Here is an 18025-nt window from a genome sequence, read left to right as displayed (position 1 = left end):
ATGACCAACCTGTGACTTCACAGCTATTATAAAGTGATATGAAATGTCCTTTTGCAATAACTTTGTTAAGCTTTAAAAAGTGAATTGATTGAAAGAAAGACGTTAACTGAGTGTGGTGGCTCATGCCTATCATCCCAGCACGTTGGGAGGCCGAGGTGGGCAGATGGGTTACACTCACAAGTTCAAGAGCAGCCTGGGCAACATAGCAAGACTCCATCTCTACAAATAACACAAAAATTAGCCGGGTGTGGTGGTGACTGCAGTAGGCTCAGCCACTCGGGAGGCTAAGGTGGGAGGATGGCTTGAGCCTAGGAGGCTGAGGTTGCAGGGAGCCAAGATCATGCCACCACACTCTAGCCTGGGTAATAGAGCCAGACCTTGTATCAAAAGAAAAAAAAAGTTAAGTAAGCTCTTTGAGGAAGACGCGGTCGTAGCTGCTGTGGATTTTTAGTCAGCACGCTCCTGCTCCTGACTCACCGCTGTTCGCTCTTGCGGAGGAACAAGTCGGTCAGGAAGCCGCGCAGCAGCCACGGCTTTTAAGGATACCGGAAAAACACCCGTGGAGCCGGAGGTGGCAATTCACCGAATTCGAATCACTCTCACAAGCCGCAACGTCAAGTCGCTGGAGAAGGTGTGTGCTGACTTGATCAGAGGAGCAAAGAAAAAGAATCTGAAAGTGAAAGGACCCGTTCGAATGCCTACGAAGACTTTGAGAATCACTACAAGAAAGACACCTTGTGGTGAAGGTTCTAAAACATGGGATCGTTTCCAGATGAGAATCCACAAGCGACTCATTGACTTGCACAGTCCTTCTGAGATTGTTAAGCAGATTACTTCCATTAGTATTGAGCCAGGAGTTGAGGTGGAAGTCACCATTGCAGATGCTTAAGTCAGTTATTTTAATAAAGTGATTACCAGTTGTTAAAAAAAAAAAAAGTTAAGTAAATAAGTACGTGGTGGACAATATTGGCTGGCTTACTCAACAGTTTCTCCCTTGCTGTTTCCTCCTAGAGAAGCATAAAACCAAATGCTTGCTTTTCCTGCCTCTCTTGCAGCTATCAGTGGTCCTGTAATCCAGTTCCACCCAAGGAGACGTGAGCACAAGTCTGCAGTGTAAAGAGGAGCCTTTGGGGAAGGTGTGACCCTTCCCTCTTCCTAACTTGAAGCCACACATGTTGGTTAGGGCTGCAGCAGCCATTTAGGGGCCTTGAGGAAAAGACAATGTAAACAGCAGAGATGTCAGTCCTAACAGCCCTGCCTCACTAATCCAATGCCAGCAACTCCAAGAGGTACTGGAATTTCTGACATGTAAAAAAATAAACAAATAAATACCTTTCTGCTTAGGCTGCTGGAGTCGAGCTGTTCCTTGAAGCCAAATGCAATCCTAACAGACGTGAGGTATGAGATAATGTCAAAATGACTAGACTCAAACAACTGAGGTGCAAAACAGCTGGAGAGAGCAGGCTTTGAGTCAAACTGCTGGGTTTGAATACTGCGCCATCCCTGGCTAGCAATATAATCCTGGGCATGTTTAAATGTATCGCACTTTCCCCGTCTAAAATAAAGAGTTACTGCACCCCCCGCCAGCCTGACTACGTGCCCGAAACAAGGTATGCACAGAGAGGGCTGAGCATGCCACACAACAGAGTACCCTCAATGCACGTTATTTTATTTATAAAATAAACTTTTGGGGGTTCCCTCTCTTGGCTTTGGAGCTCCCCTCCCTCTGCCTCTGTACAGGGGAGTTTCCTCCTTCTCCCTTCCTTCTTGACAATTATACTGTCCGCTCCTCAAAACCACTCCACATGTGTCCATGTGGTTTTATCTAAACCAACATGAGGACAAAGAACCCTGGTGTTCCTCCATGCATCGGAGCCGTATCATTTTGGTGCATTGGCTGGGAAAGGAAATTCATTCATTAGACTGAAGCAATCAAACTCCAAATGGTGCTGTAAACTGAACTGCACACGGACACACCATTCTTCCAAGGACCCTTAGATCGACCCCAGGAGGAGCCCTAGCTGCTGTTTCCCATTCGATGTCCCTTTTCACCAGGAAGTAGCCAGAAGAAGTCATTGCCCCAAACCCCTAACAGCAGTTAGTGTGCCCCCACCGCAAGGGGAATGTTGTAGAAGTTATTAAGAAATTATTTTAGGCAGATAGAGAGGAAAGAGGGTCCTTGGGAAGTTTTCGTTTTTTATTTTTTTTACTTTTTCCAGTCCCTTCAGTAAGAAGTTTCCATTTTTTAAAGCATCTCCGGAGAAGTTTCTTGCAAAGTCCGGCTCTTAGAGCCAGGCCGACAATCTTTGATGTGCAAATGCAAGCCATTAGAAACTGGGTCCACCCAAACATAGCGATTACGCCATGTGTTCCTGGCAACATGGCCACCCCCACATATTCCCATGTGTGTAGAACATCATGGTATCCTACATTTGCGTATTAAAAGGCTAGGGTGGGAGGGCTAAGTGAATGACATGCCTAGTCAAACCAATCCCCTGAGCTCTAAGCAAATCAGACACCACCTCTTCCAGCCTCTGTATATATACCTAGCTGGTATCTGTGGCAGATGGGGTTCCCCGCTCCCTCTGTTTCCTTACAGGGGAGCTTCTTCCTTCTCCCTTCCCTCTTAACCCTTCTTGCCTATTAAACTCGCCACTCCTCTAAATAAATAAACTCTGACCAAAGTCAGGCAACTAAGATGGGGATAAGGCAAAGACTAGAACTGATTTAGTCACTGGTTCTTTCCAACACTTGAGAGGGAAGTTGTCTTTAAGGATTGAGTTGTAGTCCAGGTGTGATGGCGCACACCTGTAATCTCAATACTTTGGGAGGCTGAAGCAGGAGGACTGCTTGAACCCAGGGATTTGAAAGCCTAGGCCACACAGGGAGACCTCACCTCTACAAATTAAAGTATAGATACAATTTTAAAGAAAGAACTGTGTTGTATACATCCCTGTCTTCAAGCTAATGTCTAAGCAAGGTGGGGGGGGAAGGAGCCACCAAGGCTTCCCGCAGGATCCAGGTCTGCAAGCCCAATTCTCAGCCTCCTTGTGGTTCCCTTTTCTCCTCCTGACTCTTTAAGCTCCAGCCACAGTGGCCTTTCTCATTAAGGCAGTGCTTCTGCACATGCATTTCCCACTGCCTAGAACATTCTTACCTTCTGCTTTTGCCTATGTAGCAAACTGTTAGCTGTGCTCCAGTATCAAACCCTCCCTCATCGCTGAGTAACGATGTCTTCAGCTGGGCACATCCAGCTTAGAAAGGAAACTACATTTCCCAGCCTCCTTTGCAGCTAGAGGTACCACATGACTAGGTGTGAGTTAATGGAATGTGATGAGCAGAGATGTGGGCAACCTTCAGGTTGTGCCCTTCCTCTGCTTTCCTACTGGCTGCCATGTGGACATGCAGGTGCGCCATCTTGATCCACACAGATGAGGGCAGCAAAGCAACAAGATGGGAAGGGCCTGGGCCCCTGACCATTTTGGGGACAGAACTGCCAAACCAGCTGGCATTTTTACATGACAGAAATGAGCTTATATCTTAAGCCACCGTATTTGGGGTCTTTGCCACACATAGCCAAACCTGTATCATCAAATGGGTTCCCTACCTAAGGAGTCTCCTCTTTTCTCTCCAACCACATCAAACCCCGCTATTGCACTCACCAGGCACCACACAGCTCCCCTTCACAGCACTTGCTGATGACTGTCCATTTATTTGGCCGTTTCCCCCACAAGACTAGCACTCAAGGCAGGCAAGGAACCATGCTCTGTGCACTGCTGGATTCCCAGCAGGGAGCCCAAGTAAAGGCTATTCAGGACCTCAGAGATTGTCACCTAAATGGGACCAGCCAGGCCATGTGACCAATTCACGGGCACCAACTCTCAGAGATTCCTACCTCCTGCAAAGAGCTCCTAAGAGAATCTAAGACACCCACTCAACGAAGTCTTGCCTCAAATTTCCCCAGGACCCACAGGTACACAGAGGTTAAAAAAACTGTGGGCCAGGTGTGGTGGCTCATGCCTGTAATCCCAGCACTCTGGGAGGCTGAGGCAGATCACCTGAGGTTAAAAGTTCAAGACTAGCCTGACCAACATGGCGAAACCCCATCTCCAGTAAAAATACAAAAATTAACTGGGTGTGGTGGCACATGCCTGTAATCCCAGCTACTTAGGAGGCTGAAGCAGGAGAATCACTTGAACTGCCTCAATGAGCTGAGATCATGCACTGCACTCCAGCCTAGGCAACAATAGAGAAACTCCGTCTCCAAAAAAAAAAGACTGACCAACTGCCTAAAGAGGAAACAAATATCCACAAATACTTGGATTCATGTTACATTTCATCTGCAATTAAATATTGGTTAATTAACAAAAATGCATCGTAACCAAGATGCACCAGTCCATGCAAACAATAAATAAAGACTATGTTTTTTGTTTTTTTTTGAGATACAGTGTTGCTCTGTCACCCAGGCTGGAGTGCAGTGGCATGATCTTGGCTCGCTGCAACTTCCACGTACCATGTTCAAGTGATCCTCATGCCTCAATCTTCCCAGTAACTGTGATTACAGGCAAGTGCCACCGTGTCTGGCTAATTTTTACATTTTTAGTAGAGATGGGGTTTCACCAAGTTGGCCAGGGTGGTCTCGAACTGCTGACCTCAAGTGATCCGCCCAAAGTACTCGGATTATAGATGTGAGCCACCACGACTGACTGACTGTTTTCAATGAAAAAAAAAAAAATTAGCCAGGCATGATGATGAGCACCTGTGGTCCCAACTACTCTGGAGGCTAAGGTGGGAGGATTGCTTGAGCCTGGGAGGTCATGACTGCAGTTAAAAAAAAAACTGTGGGCCCGGTGTGGTGGCTCATGCCTGTAAGCCCAGCACTCTGGGAGGCTGAGGTGGATCACCTGAGGTTAAAAGTTCAAGACTAGCCTGACCAACATAGCTAAACCCCATCTCTACTAAAAATACAAAAATTAACTGGATGTGGTGGCACATGCCTCTAATCCCAGCTACTCAGGAGGCTGAAGCAGGAGAATCACTTGAACTGCCTCAATGAGCTGAGATCATGCACTGCACTCCAGCCTAGGCAACAATAGCCATGATCGTGCCCCTGCACTCTAGCCTGAGCAACAGAGGAGACCCTATCTCAAAAAATAATAATAATATGTTTTTGTAGTATCCCATTCTTGTTTTTAAAAAATACTATATATTTATGGCCAGGAATGGTGGCTCAGACCTGTAATCACAGCACTTTGGGAGGCAGAGGCAGGCAAATAACTTGAGATCATGAGTTTGAGACCAACCTGGCCAAAACTGTGAAATCCCATCTCTACTAAAAATTAGTTGGAAGTCGTGGTACACGCCTGTAGTCCTAACTACTCAAGTGACAGAGACTGCAATGAGCAGAGATCACACCACTGCACTCCAGCCTGGGCAACAGAATGAGACTCTGTCTCAAAAGAAAAAAAACTATAGATTTAGGATCTGTGAAGAAGAGAGGCTGAAGTTAAAAACATCAACCTGCCAGTAAGATTATCTCTAGAAGAGGCCAGGCATGGTGGCTCGTGCCAGTAATCCCAGCACTTTGGGAGGCTGGGTGGGCAGATCACCTGAGGTCAGGAGCTTGAGACTAGCCTGGCTAACACGGCAAAACCAGGTCTCTACTAAAAATATAAAAATTAGCCAGGCGTAATGGTGCATGGTGCACACCTGTGATCCCAGCTACTCTGGAGCTGAGGCAGGGGAATCGCTTGAACCTGGGAAGTGGAGGTTGCAGTGAGCTGAGATGACGCCACTGCACTCCAGACTGGGTGACGGAGCAAGAGTCCATCTAGAAAACAAAACAAAAAGTATCACTAGAAGAGATTTACATGTTTTACTCATTTCTGCACTGTTTTCGTTCTATACTGTACCCCTTATAACAACAGACAAAAAAGACAAAGAGAAGGACGAAAAAAAGTCCCTTTAAGTAATTCAATCTCTCCCATGTTTATAGTAACAAAACGTAGAACTTCCAAAATACGTATATATCAGCAGCTCTCAGAGTTGTGATAGTCTGGCTTCAGACATATGTATGATTGAGGTAATTAAGCAAGTTCTCTTTTTTTTTTTTTTTTTGGAGATTATGTCATGCTGTTGCCCAGGCTGGATTGCAGTGCTGCAATCATAGCTCACTACACCTCAACCTCCCAGGATCAAGCAATCCTCCTGCCTCTATAGGCATGTGCCATCATGCACAGACAAGATGGGGTCTTCCTGTTGCCCAGGCTGGTCTCAAACCCCTGGGCCCAAGTGACCTGCCACCTCAGCCTCACAAAGTGCTGGGATCAGACGACAGCCACCATGCCTGGCCCAAGTTTTCAACTGCAGAATGAATTTCCCCACACATCAGTCCAACTTCAGAGCAAAACCTGATACCCATCTCATCCAAGAGACTGACCCCAACCTGGGCACCCTACAGACAGATGCTCTGTAAGGACAGGGTGAATTAACATGTATTGTCTATACTGATCTTCCAACCTAGGCTCCTGAACTTGGCCTCTTCCACCCCAGCACACACCTCCCTGGCTTTCTTTGGCGCTACACCATCTCTTCACCCCAGCCTCCTCCAGCCCATCCCCATGGGCCCCCTGGAGAATACAAAGGGTGTGAACCAGAGGTGGGCCCTTTCTCCAGACCCCCACCACCCATACCAAGTATGCAGAGAACTGGATGTAGGCCAGCTCTGTCCCTAGTACCAAGTGTCAAATGGCTCACTCCACAGATCTCAGGGGGCGGGGGACCAAAGTGAAAGATCAAAGAGCCCTGTCAAACCACTGCAGGCCAGGAATGGTGGCACCCACCTGTAATCCCAGCAATGTGAAAGGCTGAGGCAGGAGAATTGCTTGAGGTCAGAAGTTTAAGGCTGCAGTGAGCTATGATCATGCCACTGCACTCCAACCTGGGTGACAAAGTGAGACCTCATCCCCACACACACACATACACACACACACACAAATTAGCTGGGCATGGTGACAAGCATCTATAGTCCAAGCTACTCAAGAGGCTGAGGCAGGAAGACTGCTTGAGTCAGGAGTTCAAGGATGCAGTGAACCAAGATCATGCCACTGCACTCCAACCCAGGCAACAGAGTGAGTCTCTGTCTCTAAAAAAAAAAAAAAAGAGAAAAAAAACTACAATTGCAGCCCTCAGAGAGATCCTGATCTAACAGGTACCCCTGGGTTAGTCAATTAGTGAAGCCCTATCAAAGGGCTCCTAAATAAGCCAACCCTCATTATAACCAAGAGGTTACCTTTCCCAATGCCAGACAGCTCCACCTTTCTTCCTGACCCAGGGTCTCCAGTCTTATAAGGCTGATGGAGGAAACTGAGAAGAGCCTGACATTAATATGCACCCATCACCCACTCTCAATTAATAACCACGATAATGAGCAACCTTAAACCCTGTTAGAATGGTGAGCACAGCCCAGCCCACTTTAGACAATGGCTAGAGTGAAGCCTTTCCACGTTATTCATTCTGCTCCTGAGAATATAATCCAAGGAAATAAGCCAATATGCACTATATCCACATTGTATTCAGGACAATATTTTCTTTAAAAGAAAAATAACTCTCGCCTATAATCCCAGCACTTTAGGAGGCCAAGGAGGCGGGTGGATCACCTGAGGTGGGGAGTTTGAGAACAAATTGGCCAACACGGCGAAAACCCGTCTCTACTAAAAACACAAAAATCAGCCAGGCATGGTGGTACAGTCTGTAATCCCAGCTACTCCAGAGGCTGAGGCAGGAGAATTGCCTGAATCCAGGAAGCAGAGGTCACAGTGAGCCAAGATTGCACCAACGCACTCCAGCCTGGGTGACGGTGTGAGATACTGTCTCCAAAAAAAAAAAAAGACAAGAAAACACAGCAACCCAAATGTCAAACCACAGATAATAATTATGTGATTATGACCCACCAATACAGGGAATTATTGATTGGACATTTATAGGTGTAATTACAAAGGTTATGTGGGTACATGGGAAATTTTTTGGGGGGGGATGGAGTCTCACTCTGTCTCAGGCTGGAGTACAGTGGTGCTATCACAACTCACTGCAGCCTCTGCCTCCTGGGCTCAAGCAATTCTCCTGCCTCAGCGTGTGACACCACGCCCAGCTAATTTTTCTATTTTTTGTAGAGATGGGGTTTCACCATGTTAACCAGGCTGGTCTCGACCTCCTGACCTCAAGTGATCTGCCCACCGCTGCCTCCCAAACTGCTGGGATTACAGGCGTGAGCCACCACACCTGGCCTGGGAAAATTATTGTAACAGTAAATAAAAACATAGGAGACAAAATAGTATGCAAGCTACAAATGCAACCTTGCAAAACTACATACTAATAAAGACAAGCTTCAAATGTTTCTAAATGACAAGAGAAATACAATGGCCTATAACAAAATATTTATACAATACAGATGATGGACAGAGACAAAAGGACCCACAGCAACAAGAACCCCTACAAAATAACAGGAAAAAGACAAACTAGTCCCTATGTACCCGAAAACGACAGAGAAATACAAACTGAAAATACACAGATTGCTGAAAAATGTGTTGCAGAATAGAATGCATAGCTTTTTTTTTTTTTTTTTTGGGACAGGCTCTGTCGCCCAAGTTGGAGTGCAATGGTGCAATCTCAGCAACCTCTGCCTGCCGGGTTCAAGCAATTCTGCTTTCCAGGTTCAAGCAAGTCTCCTGCCTCCGCAGGAGGTGAGGATAGCTCAGGCGCCCACCACCACGCCCAGCTAACTTTTTTGTATTTTTAGTAGAGACATCGTTTCGCCATATTGTCCAGACTGGTCACAAACTCGTGACCTTGTGATCCGCCCACCTAGGTCTCCTAAAGTGCTGGGATTACAGGCGTGAGCCTCCGAGCCCAGCCAGGATGTGTAGCTTCTAACTGTAATTGAAATGCACAAGAAAATATTTTTTTTAGCCATCAAATTAACAAACTTTGATCCCAGCACTTTGGGAGGCCAAGGTTGGAGGATTGATTCAGGCCAGGGGTTCAAGACCAGCCTGGGTAACAAAGGGAGATCCTGCCTCTACAAAAAATAAATTAAAAAAAAATTTTTTTTTTAAACTGGCAGAGTAATAATTACAACATAATCCATTTTGATTAGATATATTAAATTTATAAATATTTCTATGATTTCAAAGAAAGAATGGAAGAATACACTGGTTATTCGTTAGCCGAACAGAGTACTCACATGGTCTGGCTGTTTCCCCATCTAAATCCCATCTTAAACTGTAATCCCCACATTACGGAAGGGACCTCACGGGAGGTGATTAGATCATGGGGGTGGCTCCCCTACGCTGTTCTCCTGACTTGCTATCCTTTAGTGAAGAGACCGGCAGCATTTTGCCCCTGCTCTAGAGGTCTGTGGAACTTTGAACTTCAGAGAGATTATTTAGGGCATCTGGCAGAAGAAATTAAGCAGTAAAGTGTTCAAGAGGTAGCAAAGCATGGAAGTGTGGAAACTGCCCGGGCGTGCTGGCTCAGGCCTGTAATCCCAGCACTTTGGGAGGCCGAGGTGGGCAGGTCACTTGAGGTCAGGAATTTGAGACCAGCCTGGCCACATGGTGAAAACCCTTCTCTACAAAAATATAAAACTTAGCCAGGCATGACAGTGGGTGGCTGCACTCCCATCATCATGCCCGGCTACTTAGGAGGCTGAGGGGTGAGAATCGCTTGGACCAAGGGGGCAGAGGTTGTAGTGGGAGTATGAACTGCTGGAGGAACCTGGCAATTAACCCTCACATTTCAAAATGCACATACTCTTAACCTAAGTAAGTTTGCTGTGGGAAAACTTACTCTGCTGAATCATTTACCTATATCTGCATACATGTGCTTTCAATGCAGTACTGCTTATCACAGCCAAAAAAAAAAAAAAAAAACAGGAACTGGGAACAACCTTGACAGCCACAAGAGGGGACTGGGTAAATACACGGCTCAATCATTTAACAAATGTGTAGCTTGAAAAAAAAAAAGTGATTGGCTTTTACTTTCAATTTGCATGGGTTTAAAATGGTAAGAAACTCAACATGGTTAAGGGAAGAGAACAAGATACAAAACTTCAAAATACCCAACTGGGGAGGGCAAAAATGAATATGTAAACACGTTCTTGCACATATATTTGCATATGCTTGAAACTTTTCTTTAACACCCAAGAACAACTACTACTGGGGACAAAGGGCAGGGTGGGAACATACTGAAACTTTTACTTCGCCCTTTATATTATTCTACTCACCTTAAAGGAACAGCACCATCAAAAAAGTTGCAGTGCAAGATCTTCCTCTCCCGCCTGGTGACTTCAACATCTAGTTTCAAAAGAGTTTTCTAGCAATCTATAGAAAGTCCTCTTAATCACAGAAAAAAAGTACCTCATCATCTTATTAAGAAGCCTTTGGCAGAGAATCAAAGGCAACTGCGGAGTGGGGGAACCCAAGTTGGTCTCCATCTCAAACATTTCAGCTAAGGTTCTGAGAAAGAGAAGACAGTCATAAAACAAAACAAACTTCATTTTCAAGACCTGAGATTCAGCAGGGCATAATGGCTCATGCCTACAATCCCAGCACTTGGAGAGGCCAAGGTGGGTGGATTGCTTGAGCCCATGAGTTAGAGGCCAGCCTGAGCAGCACAGCAAGATAACATCTATTAAAAAAAAACCTGGAAGTCATTCAAACATAAACAGATGAGAAGGTTCATGCTTCTGTCAGAGACCATGCATGCATTGCTCTACTTCCTTGCCCAGCTGGTAAGTGTCTTCCCTGGAACTTCAGGACCACAAGCCATTGTGTCAGTGCTTTATGCATTTTGCAGAATGCTCCAGGCAAGATTTTTAGGAGATGGCTTCTGCAGTTCCTTTGAGTTAAAGTCCTCAATACCTTAACCACACCATGATCGTCCTGAAGGCCTCTGCACATTCTCTTCCCACGTTGGGACTCCCTTCCCCCACATCCTTGCATGGCCAGCCTTGCCACTGAAAGCTCAGTCAGACCTCACTCACTGCCCCTGAAAGGCCTTCTGTGGACATCTGTAATAGTTTGCACCTTACCCAGTTCTTCCTGGTTCAAGCCTTTTCAGCACTTACTTGCATCTGAAATCATTTCAGTCATCCTACGTGTAAACCCTATGAGAAACTGGCCTGTTCTGTCCTGTTCATGTTGTATCCTCAGTGTCTAGAGCAGCAGCAGCTCATAGTAGGTGCTCAATTAATGATTGAATAAATAAATGAATGAAAAACTGAGATAAGAACAAGACAATGAACCCAGGGCTATAAAAGACCACAGGAGGCCCGGCACAATGGCTCACACCTGTAATCCCAGCACTGTGGGAGGCCACGTGAGCTCAGGAGGACTGCTTGAGCTCAGGAGTTCAGGACCAAACTGGGCAGCATAGCAAAACCCCATCTCTACAAAAAAAAATTATGAAAATTAGACAGGAGTGGTGGTGCATGACTGTAGTCCCAGCTACTTGGGAGGGTGAATTCGGAGGGTCACTTGAGCCTGGGAGGTCAAGACTGCACTGCAGTGGCACAATCAGCCAAGGCAACAGGACAAGACCCCATCAATCCATCAGTCGATCAATCGCTGCACAAATTTCTCATACTAGAAAAACTTAGGCATCATCTATCTTCTCCAAGCAACTATTACCTAGGCGGCCAGTAAAAGGTAGACTGAAGTTTCTCAGAGAAAACTTAGAGAAAAGCTCCCTAAAAATCTCAGTTACTACCTGAAGGTTACAGGATGCTAGCCTAGAGCCACCCTCCCTGGCCATTAAAACCAGCTTTACGGAACTTGGCAAACTTCCCAGGAGATGAACCCACAGTTAAGTGTCCCCTTGGTTTAAGTGGAATCTCAACTTTGATCGTCCACTTCTCCTGGGGCACTTTAAAATGAAGGGGTAGAGCTTCAAAGCTGATGTCTCAAGAAAGCCACTTTCAGCTGGGCTCTGTGGCTCCCACCTATAATGGCAGCACTTTGGGAGGCCAAGGCAGGAGAATTACTTGAGCCCAGGAGTTCGAGACCAGCCTGGGCAACATGGTGAGCCCCTGACTCTACAAAAAATACAAAAATTACCCAGGTGTAGTGCTGTGTGCCTGTGGTCCCAGCTACTCGGGAGGCTAAGATGGGAGGATGGCTTCAGCCCAGGAGGTCAAGGCTGCAGTGAGCTATGATTGTGCCACCGCACTCGAGCCCGGGCAACAGAGGGAGACTCTGTCTCAAAAGAAAAAGCCATTTTTATTTTCCCAGGGGAGAATGAACTGTCACAACTCCAGCTGGAAAGATGGAAAAAGGTGAAAAGACACAGACCTCAAAAAGAAACTGCTGCAAGTTTCTTCTCTAGCTAATTGGAGTTTAACCTCCTTAACGTCTCATTAAGCTTCTCCAAGGCAACCCCATTAGGCCAATTAGACTAGAAGTTCACTAGCCCACAACCTCTTAGGGAAATGCAGGATGAGGAGGGTCTTGCTCCTCATTTCTCCCCCATATTCCTCAACACCAGCGGCTAGGTGATTTCCCAATCCAGGGGATATTTGGAAACATCTAGAGACATTTTCAGTTGTCACAACAAAGGGAAGTGCTACCAGCATCTAGGGGGTAAAAGCCACTTTTGTGACTAAGACTACGGTCCACAGAACTGCAACCAGGACACAAAGAATGGTGTCAACGGGGCAGACACTGAGCAACTGTCATCCCTGTCCCCACTCCCAAAATACAGCTTCCTCAAAGGCCCTATTTAACCATTCGGCCTCTAAGAGGTAAGTGCTGGTCTTCAGCTCCACTCCTCCAACTGCAGGGATGCCTATGCTATCCCAGTTTTCTTGCTAAGCTTGGGGGAAGCCTGTCTCAGGACGCCGGGCTTTATTTTTGCAAAATGTTTGGGCATGTTTTCAGGAGCTGGACTTGTACTGACCACCAAGGTCTGATCATCAAAGTGAGGCCTTACTTCGCCGTGAAAATCTGAAGCCAACATACTACTTAGATACTTGCTTCGAGGTTGGCCTTCAAAGCAGATGCCAACTCAGATACCAACAGGTACCAAGGGAGTTCCATCAATGAGAGAAGCAGACCAGGTGTGTCGAAGCACAATTTTAAGAAGGCACCAGGCCAGGTGTAGTGGCTCACACCTGTAATCCCAGCACTTGAGGAGGCTGAGGAGGGCAGATCACTTAAGGTCAAGCATGAGACCAGCCTGGCCAACATGGTGAAATCCCATCTCTACTAAAAATACAAAAGCAAGCCGGATGTGGTGGCACATGCCTATAATCCCAGCTACTCGGAGGCTGGGGCAGGAGAATCAGCTGGGAACCCGGGAGGGCAGGCAGAGGTTGTAGTGAGCTGTGATCCCACCACTGCACTCCAGCCTGGGCAACAGAGCGAGACTTCATCTCAAAAAAAAAAAAAAAAAAGGCCGGGCACGGTGGCTCAAGCCTGTAATCCCAGCACTTTGGGAGGCCGAGGCGGGTGGATCACGAGGTCAAGAGATCGAGACCATCCTGGTCAACATGGTGAAACCCCATCTCTACTAAAGATACAAAAAATTAGCTGGGCATGGTGGCGCGTGCCTGTAATCCCAGCTGCTCAGGAGGCTGAGGCAGGAGAATTGCCTGAACCCAGGAGGCGGAGGTTGCGGTGAGCCGAGATCGTGCCATTGCACTCCAGCCTGGGTAACAAGAGCGAAACTCCGTCTCAAAAAAAAAAAAAAAATGCAATAAGCTCTCAATCAAATAAATTAAGTTGTAAAAAAATAAGTAAAATAAAGGAAACAGACACTTGGCCTTAAAATTAAAGCAATAACCCCAGTGGACCACTACCATGGATAAATGCAGGCCTGGGGCTAGCCGAGTTTCTAATTTTTTTTTTTTAAGACTGAATCTCACTGTCTCCCAGGCACGATCTCAGCTCACTGCAACCACCGCCTCCCAGGTTCAAGCGATTCTCCTGCCTCAGCCTCCTGAGTACCTGAGATCACAGGGGTGCACCAACACGCCCGGCTAATTTTTGTATTTCTAGTAGAGACAGGGTTTCACCATGTTGGTCAGGCTGGTCTTGAACTGCTGACCTCATGATCTGTCTGCCTCGGCCTCCCAAAGTGCTGGCGTCAGCCACCGCGCCCAGCTGAGCTTCTGATTTTTCAAGGGAAGTTGGAAAAATGCAGATGTTTTTATGAAATCTGCCAATCAATAAATACCGGAAATCAGTCATTTCTATAATTAAAATCAAGCCAACCCAGCACTGTGGGGAGCTCTATCTAACCCCTAGCTTGTAACTCACACCTCAAACACTCAAATTCAAATGTTGATTGACCCCCACTGTGTGTGAGACACTGAGTCTTGGAAAAAGAGGGATGGACAAACCCTGTTCTGACCTTTGTAAGAAAAAACAGAAGCTGTTTTGCTAGGCACGGTGGCTCACACCTATAATCCCAGCACTCTGGGAGGCCAAACCAAGTGGATCGTCTGAGTTCAGGAGTTCAAGAACCACCTGGGCAACGTGGTGGAAACCCCATCTCTACAAAACATACAAAAATTAGCTGGGTGTGGTCCCATATGCCTGTGGTCCCATCTACCTCGGTGGGGGTTGAAGTGGGAGGATTGCTTGAATCAGGAGGTTGAGGCTGCAGTGAGCTGAGATCACACCACTGCACTCCAGCCTAGGTGACACAGCAAGACCCTGTCTCAATAAAATAAAATTTAAATACAAAAAAAAAAGCCATCTGATGAGAAAGCTGGACAACTCATTTTATCTGAGTATCCATTCCAGACAGTCAAGTGACTATTTCATCCTTAAAATCCCTATGAAGAAGCTTGGACCCAGCCCAAAAGCCACCGTAGTGCTTCATATCATTCAGTGATTCAACAAACACAGCTGACTCTTGAACAAGACACATTCAAACTGCACAGGTCCACTTATACTCAGATAATTCTTCTGCCTCTGCCATCCATGAGAGAGCAAGATCAACCCCTCCTCTTCCTCCTCTGCCTTCTCAACATGAAGACTACCAAGATGAAGACCTTTTTAATGAACCCACTTCCACTTAATAGAGTAAAAACCTCTCCTCCTTCAGTTTCTTAACTTTCTTTTTCTAACCTTGCTTCACTGTAAGAATATGGTATATAGTATATATGCACAATATGAGTTAGGCCCAGTCCTTTAGGAGGCCAAGGAAGGATAGCTTGAGGCCAGGAGTTTGAGACCAGCCTGAGCAACATAACAAGTTCCTTATCTCTACCAAAAAAAAAAAAAAAAAAAAAAAAAAAAGCAACAATAAAATTTGTGTTACCAACTGTTTGTTTGGTAAGGCTTCCCAGTCAACAGTAGGCTGTTAATATTTAAATGTTTAGGGAGTTGAAAGTCATACCTGGATTTTTTTCTGAGACAGTCTCACTCTGTCACCCAGGCTGGAGTGCAGTGGCCTGATCTCAGTTCACTGCAATGTCTGCCTCTCAGGTTCAAGCAATTCTCATGCCTCAGCTTCCCAGGTAGCTGGGATTGCAAGCATCTACCACCACACCCAGCTAATTGTTATAGAGACAGGGTTTCACCATGTTGGTCAGGCTGGTCTCAAACTCCTGACCTCAGGTGATCCACCTGCCTTGACCTCCCAAAGTGGTGAGATTACAAGCATGAGCCACCACGCTGAGCCCTGAATTTTTCAAATACACAGGGCATCAGCCCTCCTAAGCCCTGAATTGTTCCAAGGTCAACTGTTATTTACTAAGCCCCTGCCACAGCTCTAGGTGCTAGCATTATAGCCATAAACAAACACAGGCAATTATCCCTGCCCCATGGAGCTGACCTTTTAGTGGGAGTTTACAGAGTAGGCACAATACTTAAGCAAAATATTAGGTATATTAGAAGGCAGTAAATGCTACCAGGGGTGTAGATGGGGACAGAGGTTTGCTAGTACAGAGAAAGGCAGGGAAGCCTGAGGTGACACCGGAACAAGGTTTGAAGATGAGGGACATTGCAGATAGGGGAAACAGGAAGTGAAAAGGCCCTGAAGCAGGGGCAGGCCTATCCACCAGTGTGGCTGGAGGGGAGTGAGACAGAAAACAGCCAGGGAGGCTGTCAGAGGCGGTGGGGAGAGATGCTGCCGAGCCTTCAAGGACACTGTAATTCATTTGGCTTGTACCCTCAGGGAAATGGGAGCTACAGCAGGGTTTTAGCAGAAGAGTAACAGCTGGGCCAAGACTAGACCGAAGAGGTCAAAAGCAGAGTAGGCACAGCAGCAAAGAGGTGACTGTTTTTGTTTTTTTGAGATAGAGTCTCACTCTGTCACCCAGGCTGGAGTGCAGTGGTGAAATCTTGGCTCACTGCAACCTCCGCACCCCCAGGGCTCAAGCGATTCTCCTGCCTCAGCCTCCCAAGTAGCTGGGATTACAGGTAACCACGACCAGGCTCAGCTAATTTTTCTATTTTTAGTTGAGACACGTTTTTGCCATTTTGCCCAGCCTGGTCTCGAACTTCTGGCCTCGAATAAACTGTCTGCCTTGGCCTCCCAAACTACCAGGATTACAGGCATAAGCCACAGCGCCTGGACTGAAGTGACTCTTTAAATCCAGGAATTGGCCAACAGTGACTCAGGCCAGAGCAGTAGCCGCGGAGGCCATGAGAAGCCGGCTATTTGAAGGCACGAGCAACATGATTTGCTGGCAGAAGTGATACTAAATGGGAGGAGGAAGCGAGAAGCCAAAGCTGCAGGCTGAGATGGGGAGAGAAAGCGCACGTTCCTGTAGGAACTCAGTCAGTGGAAGACACACACGTAGAGACATCCACTCCTAAAAGTTGTGTCCACACAGAAAAAGCTTCTTTTTTCCATCCACTACCAGGTCGAAAAGGCGAGGCAACCCCTCCAGGCTATCACAAACAGGGCTTGTCCCCAGAGAAGGAGAACACGACCCTTCAGGAGAGTCTTGGCCAAAGGGACCAGCTGCAGCTGCCTTCTGCAAGGACCCTGCTGGCTGCAGCAGCTCCATTTGGCCAAGGAACTTTCAGTCTGCTCCTGATTGGCCTGAATCACCAACACATGTGGATCAGGAATCCTGAGTCCATTCCGACCCAGGCCTCTCCCAGGTCGTCCTCATCTCCTCCCAAAGGAGCCCTGCACCCTGTCATGTCACCATCCTGGACCAGTGTCCACGTCCATAAAATGGGGTGGGTGGAGGGGAGGGCCCCCCAAGATCTGACATCCCTTTCCACTCTAACAATCCATAAGGAAGGGAGAGAGGAAGGGTCTGAAAGGAGGGGCGGGTCAAAAGGGGAAAACAGGCTGAGCACAGTGGCTCATGCCTACAATCCCAATACTTTGGGAGGCTGAGGCAGGCAGACCACTTGAGGTAAAAGTTCAAGACCAGCCTGACCAATATGATGAAACCCTGTCTCTACTACAAATACAACAATCAGCCAGACGTGCTGGTGGGTGCCTGTAATCCCAGCTACTCAGGAGGCTGAGGCAGGAGAATCACTTGAACCCAGGAGGCAGAGGTTGCAGTGAGGCAAGATCACACCACTGCACTACAGCCTGGGAGACAGAGCAAGACACAGTTTAAAAAAAACAAACAAACGGGGGGGTGGTGGGAAGGAAGAAACAGAGGAAGGGGGAGAAGGCTAAGGGATGGATTTGAAAACCAAAGCCGCACTGGGAGGAGGGAAATAGTTGGCTCTTCATAGACTGCTGCGGAGCCAACAGGAGGAATGAAAGCAAGGATCAGACTAACTCCAAGGCCAGCCCCAGCCCCAAGAGGAATTTCTGATAGCTTCTAAGACATTCCTCTTGGCGGCTAAGTCACATATTCAGGGGTCTACTGAGTTGGCGGATGCCACAGAGTATCTCAAAGGTGCACATCAACCCTGGGACCAGCTCACTCCATCGATGGTGACACATGGCTGCAGGTTCCTCCTGGCCATCTCTACTGACGACAGTCAGTGCGACAGCAAAAATGAACTGGAGAATTCCAGGTGGCGACAACCACTGATATTCACTG

The 18025-nt window shown here is 47.0% G+C and overlaps 2 protein-coding genes across 9 annotated transcripts in view; one reads left to right on the top strand and one right to left on the bottom strand.

Moving 5' to 3' along the window:
* The window catches only part of ABCC1 (ATP binding cassette subfamily C member 1 (ABCC1 blood group)), a 193429-nt gene that overhangs the window by 171063 nt on the left and 4341 nt on the right, over positions 1-18025 (bottom strand). The gene's annotated exons all lie outside the window — the stretch shown is intronic.
* Positions 473-936, top strand: LOC100386128 (small ribosomal subunit protein uS10; the record flags this gene model as incomplete). Its single annotated transcript, XM_009009173.3, has 1 exon — positions 473-936. A coding segment is annotated over one exon (417 nt), but the record flags the coding sequence as incomplete, so codon positions are not given.

The sequence above is a fragment of the Callithrix jacchus genome, chromosome 12, assembly GCF_049354715.1.
Source record: "Callithrix jacchus isolate 240 chromosome 12, calJac240_pri, whole genome shotgun sequence".
In the NCBI taxonomy this organism is placed as follows: Eukaryota; Metazoa; Chordata; class Mammalia; order Primates; family Cebidae; genus Callithrix; species Callithrix jacchus.
Note: the sequence above shows the minus strand (reverse complement) of the source record. Positions and strands in the feature narration are given on the sequence as shown.